General features: G+C 41.8%; 1 protein-coding gene across 9 annotated transcripts in view; it reads left to right on the forward strand.

The window, feature by feature from the left end:
* Positions 1-1,389: 1,389 nt before the first annotated feature.
* Positions 1,390-19,391, forward strand: part of ARMC8 (armadillo repeat containing 8) — a 70,952-nt gene continuing 52,950 nt past the window's right edge. For 4 of the 9 annotated variants that reach the window (XM_030494175.1, XM_030494180.1, XM_030494181.1 and 1 more), the window contains exons 1-3: positions 1,477-1,611; positions 4,004-4,080; positions 17,877-17,948. In XM_030494175.1, the coding sequence (XP_030350035.1) occupies positions 1,567-1,611; positions 4,004-4,080; positions 17,877-17,948 (194 nt within the window). In that variant the 5' untranslated portion in view covers positions 1,477-1,566. Of the gene's footprint in view, positions 1,612-2,357; positions 2,382-4,003; positions 4,081-17,876; positions 17,949-19,391 lie in introns of those variants that run through there. The other 5 variants (XM_030494177.1, XR_003992547.1, XM_030494179.1 and 2 more) reach the window with 5 other exon arrangements.

Consider the following 19,391-nt stretch of genomic DNA (forward strand, 5'->3'; position numbering starts at 1 on the left):
GAATCGTGTCTGATCTGTATAATGTCACTGTGCCCTTTCTTGCAGTTGTTCACACCCTCTTTGCAGTCTGAAATGTCCTCCCCTACTGTGCTTTTGTCCATGATGGACTTTCCCTGTCAGCAAAGTCCTCTGCTGCATGTAGAATTCGGTTGAAGCGCTAAACTTGAAGCTTCTCCAGTCAGTACCAAGTACGCCACAAATTACGTAAAACACCAGGGAAGGCTGACAAAGTTTATTCAGCTTTTAAGACCCAGATGCCTCAGCCCTCTTTAAAAAGAAGCTTTAGAGGATTTTGGAAACTTCTAAAATTTTTGTGAGAAACATCTGGAAAACATTTTCTCTCAGGCTCTCCTACCACAGATTTTTCACTATGAGAGACTGGCACTTAGCCTAAAATTATATGTGCTATTACCTACAAAGTGCTAGAGAAAAGTGTTCACCCATTTCATTCCAGACCAGCACACAGGTATTTTGTTCAAAGCTTCATAAGTGGGTTTTGGGTTTGTTTTTTTTTTTCCTTAATTCAAGGTATTAAAGTGAATTTGTGACAGCATCCCAAACTATTGTGCTCCCATTCTCCTCTGCCATCTCTAGCAGCTGGCAAGCCTGCGTCTACCTTGCAACAGCAAAATTTAACCTGACCTGGGATCCTTTTACTATCCTTCCTGCTGCCCCCTTAATTCTGCTTCCAGGTGCAATGGTTGATAGAAATGGTATCCCCATGTCTCAAGATGTGAAATACAGGGGAGTTAATACAAAAATATCAGATCTTAAAGAAGGCTGCAGCAAATCTGTGTGAAGTTGTGGGTTTTGGGGGGCGTTTTCTGCAAAAACCCCAAACTAAATATCCATGAAAGCAACAAAAGCTACAACCAAAAGTACCTAAGCAGTTTATTTTCCGTGCAGCACGGCAGGGGCTGGGAAGCGGTGTGCCACGCCCGTGTCCCAGGTGATGCTGCCCGAGTAACCGGTTCTCCTAACGCTGCCGCTCTGTGGATGAACGCTGTCCCCCGCCCTGCTCACACTCTTCACTATGTCCCAGCAGCTCCACACAGGCAGGGACAGGACGCGGACACGACAGGAATTCCGTGATTTCCAGTCCAGCTACCTAAAGCTACACGCGGTTACTCGCGATAAGGTCGGGCTGCCGCGGGATAGGTGAGGGCTGTGCCGTGACCGGGTGCTGCGCCCGTGTCCCGCACCGCGCCCGTTGCGGTGCTGCGCGACCGGCTGTGGTGAACCCGCCCGGCCTTTACCTCAGAGCCATGCTCGCGCCCTGCCCCGCGCCTGCGCGCAGCGCCCACACGCGGTTCCCGCCCGGAGCGGGGCGGGCCGTGCCGGCCGGCGCATGGGTGCTGGAGGCGGGCTGCCGGAAGGGAGCGTGGTGTCAGTGAGCCCCGCCTCCTAACCCCCCCCCCCTCCGCCTTACTTCCCTCCCCGTAACCCTCCCGCCCGGCGGCGCTGCGCTGCGCTCCGCCATGAGGCCGTGCCCGCCGGCGGCGGTAGCGGCGCGCGCGCGAGCGTGAGGGCGCCGCCGCCGGAGCTGCTGCTGTTGCGTCCGCCAAGATGGCGTGCGTGCTGGAGGCGCCGCTCCGCATGAGCGTCCTCTCGGTGAGTGCCGCCGGGCCCTGCGCCGCGCCTCGGCCTGACCTTGGCCTGCGCGGAGTGTGTGTGGGGGCCTCCCGGCACCTGACCGGCCCCTTTGTACGGTGGCGAGGGGGGGGCGACCGGGAGTGGGCCCGGCGGGCTGCGGTGGGCCGCAGGGGTGGCGCGGGCATCGGTAGGGCGCTCGTTGTCTTGTGTGTCGTGTCCCCCCCTCACTCCCCTGTGGTAACAACTTCTTCCCCGAGGGGGGTTTCTCTTCAGAACGGCGTTCCCTCTTTCTGAGGAGCTCGTTCCTGTTCTTGTTAGAGGTGCCGGCTCTTCCGAACGTGTTTTACCTGATGACACGACTTAGACTCTTCAGTTGCTCTCCCGCAAATGTTTTTGCCAACCTCCCCTCCCGCCCCCCGAAACTCCGATTCAGCAAAAAGAGGCTTCGCTGCCATCGTTTTGCGCTGTAACACCGCGGCTGCGGCAGGGCAGAGCGGAGCAGGGTCTCTCCCAAGTGCAGCGGGCTGGCGGAGCATGCGGGCGGTGTTTTGGTAGCGAAATGCTGATCCTCTCGTAGGAGCTGCTGGGGATCTCCCGGCACGGCCTGTGCTGCAGGGAGGAGGCTGATGGGTTGCATCTGTGGGCAGGGCGCTGGTGTGGCGGGAGGGGGTCTGACAACTACTGCTAGTTTCCTTGGGGGAAGCTGAGAGTATGTAGAACAGCCAGTGCTGGTTGCCCAATCCTGCTGCTCATCAACGTTCTACTACCTGGGAGTAACAATGCAAAAGGTATACCGTGGATACAGCTTAAAAGAACTGAATTTTGGGGCTGTTTCTTTTATTCCCTTGGAAGTTCTCACTGGGTAAGAGAACCACAAAACTGATGATGTTGATAAGTTGTTTTGGGGGACTACTTGAAAAACTTGTTTGCCTGGATATGAATGGTCTTCATATTGCAAACCTAGTAGTTGATGGGGTGAAAGCCAGGCTATTAGAAAGCAGTGGGATCTCTGAAGCCTAGAAGACTTTTATGTATAAGTACATAGATCAGGTAGATGAAAGTCTACTGCTGTTCTCAGTATTGTCTTTCATTACATGGTGAACATGAAGCTGTAGAATTCATTGGCATAACTTAATAGTATTTCTGGAGTCAGAGAAGCATTGCTACCTCTAGATGATTCTCCTCTCCTGTGAGACTACAGGCAAGATGCTGCTGGTGTTCCTGAGGTCTGGGTGGGGAAGCAGGAGCAGATTCAGCTTGAGAGTAGATACTTGCAAAAGCGTGGAAGAGTTTTCAATTCCCTTACAGCTTCTTTCAAGGAAAATTCAAAAGGAAAAAAAAATATGAAAAGCCTAATGAAAAATTGAGCTGGCAAAAAGAAAAAAAGAAAAGAGATAATGGAAATGCACCCTGGCACGTGTTCCTGAGACCCTGGAGGGAAAATTCCCTTCCCCTTTCCCACCCTTATTTTCTGGAATGTTTGCCATCGCCAACTTTGGATCTTCTCAAAGGGAATAACAATTCATTGGTGCATAAATGTTTAGCTTACAAGCATGGTCCTGTTGCTGAGAGGAGAGTTCACTTGAGTCTTACAAAGTAGCTGTGGGGATGTTACAGAGAATATTGTGCTGCTGTCCCTGTTGGAGCTATGTGGGATGCTCTATAGAAGGACAGTCTCTGAAATGTCTAGATATGTCATGATAAAGTAAGTTACAGACAAATGTCTTGATACTGGCTTCCTTATTTTTGGGAGCCTGTTTGCAGGTGTGCTTCTTGAGCAACGTTAACTGCTCTTGCAAACTTTCTTTCAGGGATTCGTGTTTTTTCTGTGTAGTAATTAAACATAATAAAATTGGAATTTAATTTAACATAACTGAAGTAGACTCTTCTTGCATGCCCTGTTCATAATCGACACTGTTAACTTGGTTTGACTCATAACACGTTATCTATATTACGTATATCATCTTTGAATCACACTTGAACACCGGCTTAATTGTTTGTGTGAGTGTTGCCCAGCAGTAACATACTACACAGTTAAATATGATTCTATGGTTTTGCTGCTGTCTTGCCTGATAGATTTTGTAGACTTGCTGCTGCATTAGCCATTTCTCATTGTCTGCCATTATATCGTATAATCACAGACTGGTTTGTGTTTGAAGGGACCTTAAAGCTCATCATTCCAACCCCCTGCCACAGGCAGGGACACCTTCCACTAGAGCAGGTTGCTCCAAGCCCCTGTGTCCAGCCTGCCCTTGAACACTGCCAGGGATAGGGCAGCCACAGCTTCTCTGGGCACCCTGCGCCAGCGCCTCACCAGCGTCATAGTGAAGAATTTCTTCCTAATGTCTAATCTAATGATTTGATATAAAGTATTTAAAGTCTTGCTTTTTTTTTCCCCCTTTCTCCACAGGAGGTAACAGCGAGTAGCCGCCACTATGTTGATAGATTATTCGACCTCGATCCTCAGAAAGTCCTGCAAGGTGTCATGTAAGTTATCTGAAACACATTTGGGCTGTTGGTTGTACATGGGCTAGGTTTACTTGAATTCCACTAGAATTTTATGTCAAGGGCTAGAAGTTCTTCCCATCTTTTTTTGAGAAGTCTTGTTGGAAAAGTTTTGATGTGAAGGTGACAGCATTGTTTCAGCAGACTATCACTCTGAAGTGCATATGGTTCATAACACAGCCTCCCAGTTGCCAGAAATGAGGTTAAACATTCTGTGGACAGTCAGAGTTTTGTTTGGGGACATTTCTTCCTTTTGGTCACATTTCGCTCCTCTTCCAGGTCTGTTGAAACTCTTATTCCACTGCCAAGCCAGTGTACCTGCCTCTCACTCTTTCCCCTGCTGCTGTGCCTGAGTGTTTGCTTTTCTTCCCTTTTTTTTTTAATGCATGGCCTCTATCTTACTGATGGGAACTGCAAGCTGAAAGAAAATGCTTCCATAGAAATTAATTTGGATGCAAATTCTATTTCAGTACTCTGCTGTGTGCCAGTGATAAGGGGTAATCACTGAAAGAGAGAGTAGAAGACTTGCCCTGTTGAATAGGTAGTAGAACTGGTGTAAAGATCTAGTTGTTTTCTTGCTGTCCTTGGGCTATAAGCTTTTCATTGTAATCACACACAATGTGGCAAACAAGTCCTTGCCCAGGACAGACTTTTGGTGGTAAAACCAGGCCTTTCCAGGCTTACCAGTAACTTGCTGGCTGTGGCTATATAGCCAGAAGACATCGAAGGACCAAGTGGATCAAAAAGCCAAAAGTGTTGGTTGTGTTGCTTAGGACAGTCAGAGGTGTTTTCCAGTAGCAGGTGAAAAAAATTATTCCAGGTGGTGTCCCAGGGGCAACATATCAGAATTGGTGTCCCTTTGAAATACACGAAAAACACAAAATACATGAAAATGCCCTGGAAACTTTATTGATTGAAATACCCCCTTACCTGTATAAAAACTTGTACTTAACTGTAACTGTGTACAGGTTCTTAACTCTTCACTGTAGGAGAGTCTGGTTTTGCTTCCACCCCTTGACTTTCTTAGTCCACTATTTGTAAGGGCTGGTGTGATGGTCCCAGGAGCAAGGATGTGCCTCGTCCTATGTCCAGGTGGGTTGACTGAGCCCCTGTTTTCTCCTTGGCAGATGTCCAAGCCCCAGGTGGTGCTTCCTCCCTGCTCTCCTTTCTTTTCTAAGGGCTGGAACCCACAACCCTTGGTAATCCCTTCCCTGTCTTTTGAAGTATAACTGATTTCCCAGAAACAAAAGTTTTGGGCAGTATCTTTGTCTCAGCTAACATCTGAAATTCTTCATCTTGTCCATGGATGTCAGTGGATTCTATGCTGAGATGCTTTTCTTGCATTTCAAGACAAGAAAATGCCAATTTATTTCACAATAGCTTTCAAAGGGCAGATTTGGATGGTAAACCATATTTGTGATGCTCTGGTTAAAATCCTAGTTCTGAGAGTGTATCTTTCCTGACACTTAGCAATCCTCTGTGGTAGATTAGCTACTTTTGGGATATTGGTGGGTGGGTGTGAAACAGTCCAATTTAGAAAAGTGTGTATCTAAAAATAGAATTTAGAATAGTGTATGTATTAAAAGTTGCTGTCAGGCCAAGATTTTCTTCGGGCAGAAAGATGCTGCTTTGCCCTTCTTTTGGCTTCAGGGTATCTGAAGAAGTATTGAAGTTGGAATGAACTGATAGTTAGGAGGTGGAGTAGAAGAGGATTAAAGTTCTACCAGAACTGTCTGTCAGAAGCCTTACTAGATATTCTGCATAATTTGCTGCAAATCTTTGATTCCTGAGATGTGTTGTGGGTTACCCCCCTTCATCCTGGCTGAAAATACTGATGACCTAGATTTTGAATTTGGTTGATGGAAAGATACGAATATCACGGATCGGAAAATAGGCTGTCTTAAGAGGCTTTGGTTTTGCAGGTTGTTTTCAGTTAACAATAGTCATGTTCTTCATATGGTGTTAAAGACACTTGAGTGAACTTTGATTTGGGGCTTTTTTTAATTGCATCCTTGTAATTTCAATGAAAACTGACTTCTGAATGAGGTTCGATAAAGGCAGAATATAGCTAAATGCTTCTTGAACTGGAAAATCATGCCAGTCCAGTTGTCATCTTGTAACTTGAGATAGCTTTTAATCACACATTCTGAAAGTATTTAAATGATCAAGTGTCTTCTTTTCCTTTCTTTCCCATGAATTGTTCAGAATCTTCTTCTGTCCAGACAGAAGATCTAGTCCTAGTCTTACCTGGCTAGGAGCTTGTTCCTTTTCTGCCTCAGGGGAAAACTGAGAAACCATTTCCCATTTGCCCAGTGCTGCTGTATGTGGTTCCATTGATCTTATTTCAAAATGTCAGGTTTCTTGCAGATCTTCTGTTCACATTGTTTCTATTACGTTCATCTGGGTATTGATAGTAGATAGGAAGGGCAGAATTGTGTGTACCTGTCAGTAAATCATCAATTTCAGTTCAGGGTTGGAAATGTTGAGATTCTTACAAGGATGACTACTACCTCTTACTGTATGTGATAGCAAACTATGTAAAGTGTGCCAGGCCCACATCTTCATACCCACATCTGTCTGGCAGTGTATGTATTTACCTTTCTATTTACTGTTTTTATAAATGAGTGAGCTTATATAGTAGTTTCATCCTGTAAATCTACATTGTAGCCATGCTTATGCCTGGGAGGTCCTTCCAGGTTTGCTTTGTGACTCCTTGGGTGGTCTCCTAAACTTTTCACCTTCTGCATACTGTTCTACAGTTCAGATTTTCTCAAGTATGCTTTGACTGCATTCTGCAAGGTCAGCATTTGTGTCAGGTATGCAGCTATTGAATATGTTAGCATTGACAGTGCATAGATTACCTCAGCCAGATATTGTAGGGGATTAAATACTGTGTTCTCTTAAAATATCTTGCTGGTATTGTCAGGGGAGCAGAACATAGATAGCTCTGTAAATTTCTGCATTGTTGGAAGAGCTAAATTTGTCCCAAGATTGTTGCTGCAACATTATTCTGTGCTTTGTGTGCAGCAGTATTTTATTTAAACAATTCTGGGTGGTGATCCTTAGACTATCATTTGCTTTTCATCTGCTCTTAAGCTCAAGACCACATTGTTCAGCTGCAAGACTCATACCTATTTTTGTCCTCTAATTTATTTGCTGGTCTGGGGCATCTTTGAGAGACTTTTTGTCATTCTTACATTTACCTGATGTCTTCAAAGAGGCAACCTACCATTTTATGAAGAGCTATTTAAGTCCATCTTAAGGGCTGGTGTGGAAAGGAGCATTCTTTCTGACAAATCTAGCTTACTCAGGGTCCCAACTGTTTCTCATCAGGCTGTTTGTCAGCAGTCAGAGGGTGTCATCTTTTAAGGCCTGTAAATAATCATCTTTGATGTACTGAGAATTCCTTTGCTGCTGCTGTTTCTGTCCTTTATGGATGTGCTTATCCAGCCAGCTGCGGTTACTAGACAAGCATTTTCCAAACTTGTGTGAGCATTTTCTTTCTCAAAATAATGAGCAAAACGTCCTATAGAAATGGTACTTGGTACTGAAGAACCAATTTCCAAGTGTCTGTCGACAGTATCTTCCTTTTTCCCAAGGAGCATGTGGTGGGAGCACTGGTACAGATCTATGCAGTATATTTAGTTGGAGTTATATGTGCATTCTACACAGTATGATTTTGAGTGTTTGAGAATTTGTGTTGTTGATAAGAAAAGTATGATAGTTGGCATATGGGTAAGAACTTGTGGACTGCTTTGAATCTGACAGTTACGTTTTTAGGGTCCCTGCAGACTTAGACTGGCAGCACTGCAGTGGTTAGTGGTTATGCTTAGTGTTTTGAAGGCTCTGAAACTGACATTTTAGTACGACCAAAACGTGATTTGGCTTACCTTTGTGGTAGGTTCTCGGATGCAAAGTTAGGTATGTGTTAAAAGCTCCTCTGAGGGACAGTGGACTTGTATTTGACTGAAGATGTGTTGTACTGCCTGATGGTTTCTGCCTTCTTCAAGCAGAAGATACCAGAAGGTAGTCAAAATCAGAGAAAAAAAACCCAAACCCACACGGCTTTCACAAAACCTGTTTTGTGTCTCTTTTGTGGTTGGTTGCTTTGAAATGAATTGGGAACACCTCAAATTGTGTGTGTTTTCGACATACAGCTTTTTTCACTTGTGTGTTCTTGGATTTGAAAAAAAATGTTCCAGGCACATGTTTAGGTGACTGTATAATGGTGTCTTGTATTTCTCAGCTATGGCAATTGGAACGAGGGCATCAGTGCAGTGTTCCACACATGCCTTCAGACAAAGCTGTGAAATACAACAGGCAGCTTCATGGAGTGGGAAGAGAAGAAATTCCCATCTCAGTTCTAATGGAGCAACAGGTACCCCCTTCAGACAGTTATGAAGATGCTACTTCTGCCTCTTGTTTTTCATGTCCTGTTAAACAAACCTTTTAACACTAAATAATGAACAGGACTTGTTTTCACACCGTGTATCCCAAACATATGCAATCATGTTTCCAGTCTCTCAATGGGCATTTCTGAACCTAAAGTTTCTGCAGGAGCCATGCTTTGTTCTTTGCGTATTCTCTTGCTTCAGCGTTCACCAGAATGGCCCTGTGGAAACAGAGCAGTCCTTAGAGGGTTGTTCCTGTTATACTTTGCCTATATTTTTGACCGATTCTTTTATCTCCTAGGCAGTACTCTGTAGTAAATACATATTCTTGCAGATGCAATAGGGAACTTTGAGGTCTAATTGGCTAAGAACAAGTGATGCAATTTTGTGAAGCGTTGTTTTTGTGCAGTGTCATTCATGTGTTGAGGGAAGAGGCTCCTGAGTCTCCTCTGTTAATACTTCATGAAGTGCAGGGTAGGCTCCTTGTGGCTCAGAAATGGAAAGCTTGTTCTTTAGGTTGCAGAATCTGACAGAACTTTGGGCAGGTTTAGGTGATGCTGAGAGGGTGCTGGGAGCACTACTCCATTTGGGTTTTTTTCTCCCTTTCAAGAAGTAAGCTGAGACAATAGCTAGACAAGCTTTTCAGAATGAGAGAAGATGAAATTGAAAGGCCTCAAACATCATTTGAGAATGATGTAGTGCTCTGTGAAGAGCAGTTTTCAATATAATAGGTTTTGTAGAGTCAGATAGAAGAATAGTGTAGGTAAAGACAGGAAGATGCAATAGGAAGGGTGTTCCTGTCATAGAATAAGATACTCTCCTGCTTTTGTGCTTTCTTTGTAATGCAGCAAAAGGTACAGATGCATAATAGTATTTTTTTGCAAGCAAATTCTTCTTTATTCTGTCTCCTGGTCTAATATTTAGAGGTGGGCTAAACCTTAGGAAATTAGCTGTCCCTATTCCATTTGGCTAGCAGTCTTCAGTCTAATGGGGTTGTTTAATATTTCAAGCCTTGCAGTTGACACTGTGAGTCTGTGAGGAAGGATTGATGATTAATGAATATGCTTCAGTGCTGCATTTCAGAAGGGCATGAAGCCATTTTTCTCCCAAATCCCTCTCTTGATGCCAGCCTCAGAGTACTGCTGTTGCTGTGATGGTTTGAGGCTGTAAGTAGGATGAGAGAGGAGAAACAACTTCTGTCAGACTAGCTGATGTAGCTGGAGAAAATCAAGTGAGTCTTGGTCACAGAAGTTTCGAGGTCTGAGTTTGTGGCAAACTTCAAGCTGAGCACAGTTGAATGCTGTGAGGTTATTCAGAGTTCAGCTTAACCTTATGAATCTGTTAGACAAATGCAGAGTGGTTGCCTTTAAAGGAGGGCAAAATGGAGCGGGCAGCTGAGGGAGAAATAGCTGTTATGCCCTTTGGGAGGGTGTATGGGGGTGTTACAAAGAATGAACTGGAGGTTTGGCCTGAGGGATCTGTGCCACAAAATCATCAGTGCTACTGAGTTTGTGATTCTTAATATTTAGAGTTTGACTTTTTGGTTCTAAGCTGCCAGTTCAACTTGATTGGATTCAGCATTAAAACCATTGAGTTTACTTATCTTCCAAAACAAGTTCATTTTTAGTTTGCAGTGTGGAACTATGTTCTTTCAGGCTAGCTCCCTGTAAAGGGCTGACATTTCCAGTAACATTCAAAGGGCAGAACTCTGCTTACCAATTAATTTGTGTACCAGATGATTAAACTGATTTCAGTGTGTGTGCTGTGTTGCTGGTGCTGAACTGATAGTTTAAATGTGTTAAGATTCCTTTTTAATTTCTTCTCTTTGGGAATTGTAAAGTAGCAGGCAAGCTAGCTGGTAAACTTACTTGCTAAAACATACTTCAAACATGCATTGTCTGCAATGGCCAGTAAATCCCCCATATGTAGAATGAGTTTATTTGGATATGGATAAATTTTGGAGTTTCTGTCCTAGGGAGCTCTTGCTAACATCCATTTGAAAAAGGAAATTTGGGCATGACTAAAGTGTACAGAGGCCAGTACATCATCTTAGGTGACAGCTATTTGGATCTAAAAATCTGAGGCTGTACTTTCATACCAGAAAGACTTCAGACTGGGTAGCAGCTATGTCAAATGGAAAGGTTTTGGTGATCCTTCAGTGATTGCTGGCCTAAGCTGAAGTACTCAGTGTGTCATACAACATATTACGAGCTCATATCTTAGAATAGCTAAGCAGGTGCTGGAAGGCCATTTTAAGGTGTTTTCCTGTACTAAATGAAACTGAAGTTCTCTATGTGAATGATTTGTGGTGGACAACATTCATTAGATAATGATGGGTGATCTTAAAATGGGAAAATGGACAAAAATAACATTAAACTGAGCAGCAGTGAATGTAAACTAGTGCTAGAAGAATGTAGTGTTACAGGATGCCTCTTTGCTTAATGAAGTTTCATTTAAGTTTTGCTTCAACTGTGGGATATACTGCTAAATGCTGAAGGCACTACTTCATCAAGGGAGGGGAAATACTCTTGGGGGAAGATCAAGGCACAAAAACCAAAAAGTAACAGTGATGTTTGATGGTCTGGCTCATTCACCTGAAGCAACAGTGGTGAAGGCTGTTCTTTTTGGGTGGTTTGTCTGTTTTGGGATGGTGAAAAAAGTCCTTTGCTGAGCTGGTGTCACAGAGCAGGAGATGTCTCAGTTTCCCAGAGTTCTGAACTGCAGCTGTTTTCCCCACACCTCTCTTTGGATAATTCTTTGCTGTTATGACCTAGTTTATTTAAATAACAGAGATTGAAGCTGAACATGAAATGCTGATATATAGAGCTCCAGCTATGGCTTGTGTGGTTGGGGTTTTTTTTGGTTTAAAAAGTTTACATAATAAAAGCTAGCTCAACTCCCATCCTCCACTGACTTCAGCATTTTAAATTTGAGCTGCATCATTCTTAAAGTTGAGTAGGCAGTTTTTTTCTATTGATCGTGCAACTTGTAGCCCAATTTTAAGACATAGTGTAAAGGATGAGGCAATAAAATATGCTTGAGAGACACGTGGGAAAAGCAGCATCTCGTGGTTTGTCAGTCAGCCTGGAGATTTGAAAGGAACTTGAGTTGAAACTGCAGCCAAAGACGTGGAGAGCTGAAGTTGTTAAGCTTTATATAGAAGTCTAGCATGTGAATTGGCTGATGGAAGTTCTTATATGGAAGTAAAGATTTGATATGTGAGGTTTCTTCAGTCTGTTACACATATAGCAAGATAAGTACTGGTAACCTGGGTAGATTAAGGGTAGGAATAAGGTATAAGTATTTCTAACTGCAGTTATGAATCAATGAAATAGCTGACCTTTGTATTTAGTAGACTTTCCTTGGCGAGAAAACTTATGATAAGGTAAGTTGTCTCTCCAAAGAGGAGACTTCAGGTAGGAGTTCAAGTGGTTTCTGTGGCATTGTGATCTGGAGAAGTTGGATTAAACAGTCACTTTTAGGATTATGTGTGTTAAATTTAGTGTTCTGCATTGCTGTAATTATAGCCATCTGCTATTTTTCTACAGCACTATGATTTTATGCAGTGTCTGAGAGTACAGAATTAAGATTGGGAACAACCATGGATTTTAGGGTTTCCTTGTTTGAATGTTGAGTTTTAGTTTGCACTGTATGTTAATTGTGTAGCAATTTCTAAGTGTTAAAACTCAAACACGTTGAGTAACAGTGTCTCTGTGTGCTATTTTCTTTTCTGAATGGGATTAGAAATCCTGGAACTTTTCTTCCCAACCTGATGATTAACCTTAAACAAGCTGATTTATGATTTCTGTGGCTTACTTTAGTTGGCAGGAGTTGTTAACATTTTTATTCACTTGGTTGGACTAATAATCATGTTAGTACAAACATACTCCCTGCTAAAGGGGTAGAGAACAACTTGTTTTTTGGGTAATTAACAGATGTCCAAGCCCTAGTAGTGTCCATCTTGGAAATTAATTCTTTCAACGTAACTGTGGACACATTTTAACATGCAAAATTTGTCATTAATTTCTGTTGTTCATTGTTTTGCATCTGTCCATAAAAATGGGAGAGTGGGAGGAAGTGAGAAGGAAGAGGAGGTAAAAGCTACAGAAAGCATAATTGTCAAAGCTGTACAGTTAGCTTCTAACTCGAGTCCAGTCTGTGCAGGTACTATTGGTTTATGTGATACCGAAACCTGGAAACCCTCCTGAGGCTGGGGCAGACAGTTTCTTTTTGGTCCACGTCCTTCTATCAGCTCCCAGTACCTCAGGTTTTTATACAGTTGCATTTTGAGTTTTTAAAACCCTTTTCAGAATGATGCTTTGCGTCATTCTATTGTTCATAATTTTGATCAGCCTTTGGTAGATCTTCTGCTCTGACAGTGCATTTTTTTGGGTGCTTCCTCTGTGTGCGTAATGTTCTTGGAATCCCTTGTAAATATGTCATTTCGTACTAAAAGTGAAAGCATTGGCTTGAAGTGTGTAGGACTGCTTTTACTTCTGTGATTGCTCATCTCATGTTTGATGTTCTCTGTCTAGGAACCTCTTAAATATGGCCACCTACTCTATTTTCAAAAGACATGAGAAAATATCATGCAGGCTGTTTATTTCCTCCTCTTCTGTGTAGTTCCTGTTGCTGCTTCCTTAGTAAGTTACACTAGCTTGTTTCAAGTTCTTTTGGTTTGCTTTGCTAGAAAGTGACACAGGAAAGCTCCAGGGCTTCCTATCAGAAAGTTAAAATTTCTTACGTTTGTGCTTGATTTACTGTATTTAAAAATGTAGGTAACAACCAAATTGTCATCGAGGAGTCTGTGTATCCATGTTGCTTTCTCGTGCTGTTTTTGCAGAAGAGAGGCAGGTTTTGGGCCTTGCTGGCAATGCTTTAAGGTCTGTCCCTTCTCCACTGGAAGTTGGCTCACACCATGTCAGAGAGCTGGACACTAAGTACTGGCCAGACACTTCTGGTGAGAGGAACCCTGAACTAGACCAACTTCATGGAGAAGTTGAACTTCAATGATTTCTGCTTAGAAAGAGGTTCAGCACCTTAAGCTGCTTCTACAGTAATAACTTACATGGACCGACTGAAATGCTGATTTTCTTAGGACACACATGTCATAATATTTTTTTATTTGCTAGGAATCATTAAAACTCAAAACCTGTATTTTACTCACAACTTGTTCTATTTAATATTGCTTCTTGCTTATCTAAAGTGGGCTAGAGATGGTGCCTTTGAACAATGACACATGAAGCATCAGAATAAAACCATATAAACCATAAAACTTAATACACAATTGGCAGATTAGTTCCTCTTGTAACTCTTGTCATTTGTATGGAAGTTAGGGTGGGGTGATTTTAATGTACTCCTAAACTATTTTATTTTAAACATTCCTACTGTGCTAATACACTTAAAATCTAGTATGCATTGCATTTTATTTACAGTTGTTTAATTGAACTGATTGCTTCTGGGTTACTGTGTTCCAGAAGATTTAAAGCTGATAAACCTCACCTGATAATTTCTGCCCCCCACACTCTTCTAGAGTTTGTAGGAGGAAAATATGTTGTTCTGCTCCTCCAGTCTCTAGTTGGTTTCATAATTTAAAACTGACTGGTCACAGGATTGAACTGATGAAACTATATTCTTATTTTTCAGAAGCAATAAGGGATGGAAAAAGCTGGTTCAGCAGTTGAGGAAGTGATATTTCCAAGTGCTTAGCTACGATCTCTTTGCCATATTTTGTTGTTGGCAGCCTATATTATCCTGTTTGAAAAATAATATGAATTACTTTATTGCATTATGGTAAATGTAGGCATAAATATCAGCTATCAGATTTTAAATCTATGCATTAAAATTATTGTAATTCAGGTTATTTCATTCTATGAGTATAGTTAGAATCTAAACTAGAAGATTTGACACACAAAACCAACCAACCTCAAATGCATCTTAAGTCCTCTATCATAGGAAAGCTTCATGCTTTGACTTTTGGCTCTGTTGAAAGCCACCTTTGTGAGGCTGAGACACTGGGGATATCTGCATTTTTCTTCTGAAGCTGCTCACAGTGTGCTGTTGTCTGGCTGTATTGATAACCTATGAGCTTGGAGCTGATTATTGGAAAGCCTGTGTATCTCCCTTTTCTGGATCATGGCCTTCTCTCAGATTAGGCCTAGAATCACCATAGACTAATTGTTCTTTTGATGTTCTCACCTTTTTGCTACTGTTTCCTTTTTCCTCATTTCGAGGACTCCTTTTCACCTGTCAGGGAGGTGTGAGCAGTGTACACGACATTCAGAAGTAGAGTGGATATCCAGTTTTGAACTACAGATTTCTGAGGTTTCTTTGTTATCTCTTGTAGAAGATAGTGATCTTTACTGCTTTTTCTCCTTGAATTAATTTCACGTTGTCTTGGATCTGAAATCAGTCAAGCTCAAACTTGTTGGAGATGATGTTTTCAAATAAGGGATTTGCCCTCAGTTTTCCCAAGGTTCATGATTCGCCAAAGACCTGATAGACTAAGACAGTACGTGCTGACACTTTGATTCTTAAGGAGATTAGCTTCCTGATGAGGGAAATCTCCATAAAATGTAATGTGGAATCACATAATTATTTTTCATAGTAAAGGGGGGGGGGGAACCCTCTACTATTCCACATTGGATTATGGTATTTTAAGGATATTCTTGGTTTTCATATCTTGCTTCCTCTGTACTGAATAGGTTCGTTTCTGTAAGTGGCAGATTTGGTGTGGCATGGAACTTGGGAGTGCCAAGGCATAATGCACGCAAACATGGTGATCTTTGCTGGGTTCTCTCTCTGACTGTTTTCGGTCACCTTACCAACTTGAAGGTATTTTACTTGCTTGCAAGTTGAAGCAGTCAAATGTATATGTGTTGGATTTGTCAGAAATCTCAAGCTTGTGATATTTTTTGTCTATCTTCCTTTCTGAGGAACTTCATGAACTAGGATGGAGAAACTCATCTGAATTGTTTACGGATCAGGACTGTGACCTTTCAGTGTGAGTGTTATGGAAGTTGGCCATGTTCATGCCACTTCTGAAGGGCTCTCAATCAAATTCTCTAGGCTGTACTTAGGACATACTAAATGGTTATAAGGATATCAAGCCATTCTCTTGTGGAGTTGGTACAGGAGTCACAGAAGTCTGTGGGTGGTGTGTTGGTTGGTTGATTGGTTTGTTTTTAACACAAATAATGTGTAAAATCACCTGAGCAGAACATCAAAATGTCGCCAAAGCCTGTCTGGTAATTCTTCAGAGTGCTTGGCAAGTGCCTTCTCTTTAGCTTCTCGGGATGCCTTCATGGATGCATGGCATGATGCAGCCTTTCTGATGACTTTGGGAGCTGGCGCCTGAGGGTAACAGGGAGAGGTAGCCTTTCTAGAAGTCTTAGAGTGGCTTGCGCAGTTTAGTGCCTGAACCTAGCGTATCTGTTGGTACAGTTTCCATTCCTTTGAGACATCTGATCATTGTTTCTGCCACTGTTTTGGACCAACTCTTGCATTTTAAAAACCTTGAAAAATGACCAGGATACTTTCATATCAAGCATTCAGCATAGAAACCACTGAGGTGCTGTTTCTGAGGTTAGTGAAATCTTCAAGTCCATTCCTTAAACTTTCTTGGGCTTCCAGTTTAGCCTGTCTTCTGATCTTGCTCTTTCTCCTCTACCTCCTGTCTTGCGGTGTAAAGTTACCAAACTTACAGGAGCTACAACACAAGGTCCAACATTTTAAGCTGATACTCGGCTGCATTAAACTCTGATGTGTAGGCAGATTCCCGTTAAGTAATGGCTCACTTGACAAGTCAAGTGGTTTCCAGACTCTGCCTGCATTGAGATATGTAGAACTGCAGCGTTCAGCTGCTTTTAATGCTGCTCCCTTGTTGGAGCTGCAAGATCACTAGCAAAACTTGGACAGCCTCCATTTGCTTAAGATTCCTAGAGCAGTCTTCTGTGGCTGGGTAACTGTGCAACGGGAGAGTGAGTCACATGGAGACATACTTCAGGAGGAATGGGCAATTACCTTTTACTAATTGAGGTTTATAAAGGTTCTGTTTATGGCAGTCCAGATATTGGCTGCCTTGGCTATAGAGTTCTTTATAACTCTGATGGAGTGAATCTAACACTTGGGACAACTTCTTATTGCCGTGGAATTGGCACGTTCAGTGGGTACCCAAGGTCTCTGTAGTGTTCATGCAGGGCAGGGTAGATCTTAAAGAACAAGGCTACTCTATGTTTTTTTTAAGATTTGTAGATAGACAGAAAGAGTGATATAATGGCAAAAAAATACGCTAACTTAAAGCAACCACTAAAGCTCCCAAGTGACTTGAATGAATTATGGACATAGTTAGCCAGTGATTAATTTACTAATTTTGCAACTACTAACACCATAATAATAAATATTGTTTTGTTGGTAAAGAATTTGTTGGTGAAGAATTATCTGAATTTGGACTGGTTTTGTTTTCTGCTCTTATAAATATCCCTGCAGCTAGGAAGATTCCTAGAAATGTGTCATCTTGATTTTTCTGAACCTGCTCATAAGTTGCTGGCTTTCAAATCCTTGGATGTTCATAGATGTTCAATCTTTAAAAGGCAGTGATGGTTTTCAGGATACAGTAGCAATTTTCTGAACAACACAGTTGCAAATCACACATTTTCACAGGACTTCTTAGTATGTGCAACCAGTGACCTCTTCCCAAAATGCTTCCCTTGTTTCTTTACCATAGTATGAATGTCTTTAATATATTTAACCTTGCAGTAACACCAAGACAGGAAAATGCCTTTGTTTCCACTTTATTCCTGGGATTTTGACATACAGATATTTAGGTGTCCTGCTGAAATTCATAAAAGGAAGCCTATGGTGAAGAGGAGAGTGAAAGCCTGGTCTCTGGAGACTGGTGATAGTTCCTTGTTTCTTTTCCTTTTTTTTCCCCTCCTTTTTTTCTTTTCTTAAATTTATTTATTTCCAGCTCGTTTTTTCCTGCACCCAGTAGAATATTCAGTTAATACTTTAAATTACCAACACTTGATTTCCCAACCAATAGTGGGGTTTTTATTTGGGAAGTCTAGTTGAATATATGGGCACAAAGAACCAGTATATCTAGTTTTCCTCAATAATGAGACTTCTTCATGTCTGGTGTGCATGTGAGAGAGTTTGGGGTTTTGCTTACTTGCCTAAACTGGGATATAATGGAATCCCAGAGCTCTGGGGTATTTATGTGTGGGCTGTGGAAACTCTGCCCTAAAGCACTCCCCAGTCCTGTAGGTGCAGCATGGACATGTGGAAGACTACTTGATAAGCCTTCATGGAAATAGTAAATTCTATAGATTAAGCCCTCAGTACCTCAGCATAATTTACCAGGGTTTGTTTTTCTTTCTGGATTTACAGAGATATGAAAAATGCTGTAATTGGAAACAACAAACAAAAAGCCAACTTGATTGTTTTGGGAGCAGTTCCAAGGTATGTCCTTTGCTACTCTCCTTTTCACTGATTCACAACAGATCTGGAATAATGATCCTTAGATCACAGACACTTTTTTGTTTTAACTTTGATTGTAGTTGACTGCATACTTTTTCTAATGTAACTGAGAGAGACTTGAAATGTTGAACTCATGTATTACAGAACAAGCTGTTAAGTAATGCTTTTAATTTAGGATTTCGTAGGATACTGTAAAGTAGTCTTGGTGATTTTTATTACACTTTTTCAGCTCAGGAATGAAATCTGATTTCTGATGTGGATATTAATGATGGATGAAAGTGGTTGTATCTTAATCCTCTTTTTTAGCCAATTGCCTGGTGAGTTCACAAGTGAAAATGTGTAAGGTTATGTTAAGAAATAATTTAAAAGTACTAAAAGCCATCTGAGATAATTTGCTTGTCTTCTCCACCTGCTCCAGTGGACTAAAAACCACTGATCATACTTTATTGCTGAATTACTGCTTCAGCTGATGTTAACGTTTTCTGGATCCTGATTCCACTAGTACAAATTTAACAGATAACTTTAGTTACTGGGTACAGCTTTCATTTCACTCCTCTTCTCCTCCAGGCCTGTTTCACCCAACAATTTGCAGCAATGGAGAAGGAAAACATTGAGCACTGTAGTAGTGCTAGGAGTGTGGGATCCCCTATGATCCATTTGCTTAAATGGCAGCTAGGTCCCAAACTGTCCTGCTTCAGAAAGCTTTTTCTGGCTTGTTAAAAATGCGTTTTATTTGCAGGGAATATCTTCTTATTTACAGACTGAGTTTGTGTCAAGGCTTGTCCCTAAAGTTCCCCAGGGATTAGCTGTGGGGAAACCCCTTCCACAAAACCTGCTGAATTAGCTTATATTGACCGAATATAAACAGCTGAAGAGAAGACTTCACATGAGAGGAAAAGATCAAAGTGGTCATTTGTTGATTATGCAAAGTTTAAGGGATTTTTTTTCATTAACAGGCTGTAAGGGATTCTTGCAACTATTTTTGATTCTTGTGGTTCCCATTTTAAAGGTGACAGATCTCCAGCTTCCAAATCTAGAATCTGCCTGTTCTTAAATTTTGTAGGACTTCATGTTCTTTCAGTTACCCTGCTTTCTGCTGTTACTTGTTCTGTGCCCAGTAATGAAAATCCAAAAGGGTTGGTTTTTTTTCCTGTTGTTAATGCCTTCGGGCTGTCCAAGTAAATTATATGGTTAATCTATAACTGCAAATAAAAGACTGGATCTGGAAAATCTTAAGGCTAAACTATCACGCTTGTCCTCACTGCGGTACAAGTTATCCTCAAATGGAAGGAATTCTAATGCCAAGGCTTTTCAGACTGGAGGTGTAAATGATGGTAAATTGGCTTGGTTATTGTGAGAAAAGACCATTCTCACTGGCTAAAAATTAAGTGGCATCATCTACCCCCAAGTACTTTTCTGAAAACG

Source organism: Strigops habroptila, chromosome 8 (assembly GCF_004027225.2).
Source record: "Strigops habroptila isolate Jane chromosome 8, bStrHab1.2.pri, whole genome shotgun sequence".
NCBI lineage: Eukaryota > Metazoa > Chordata > Aves > Psittaciformes > Psittacidae > Strigops > Strigops habroptila.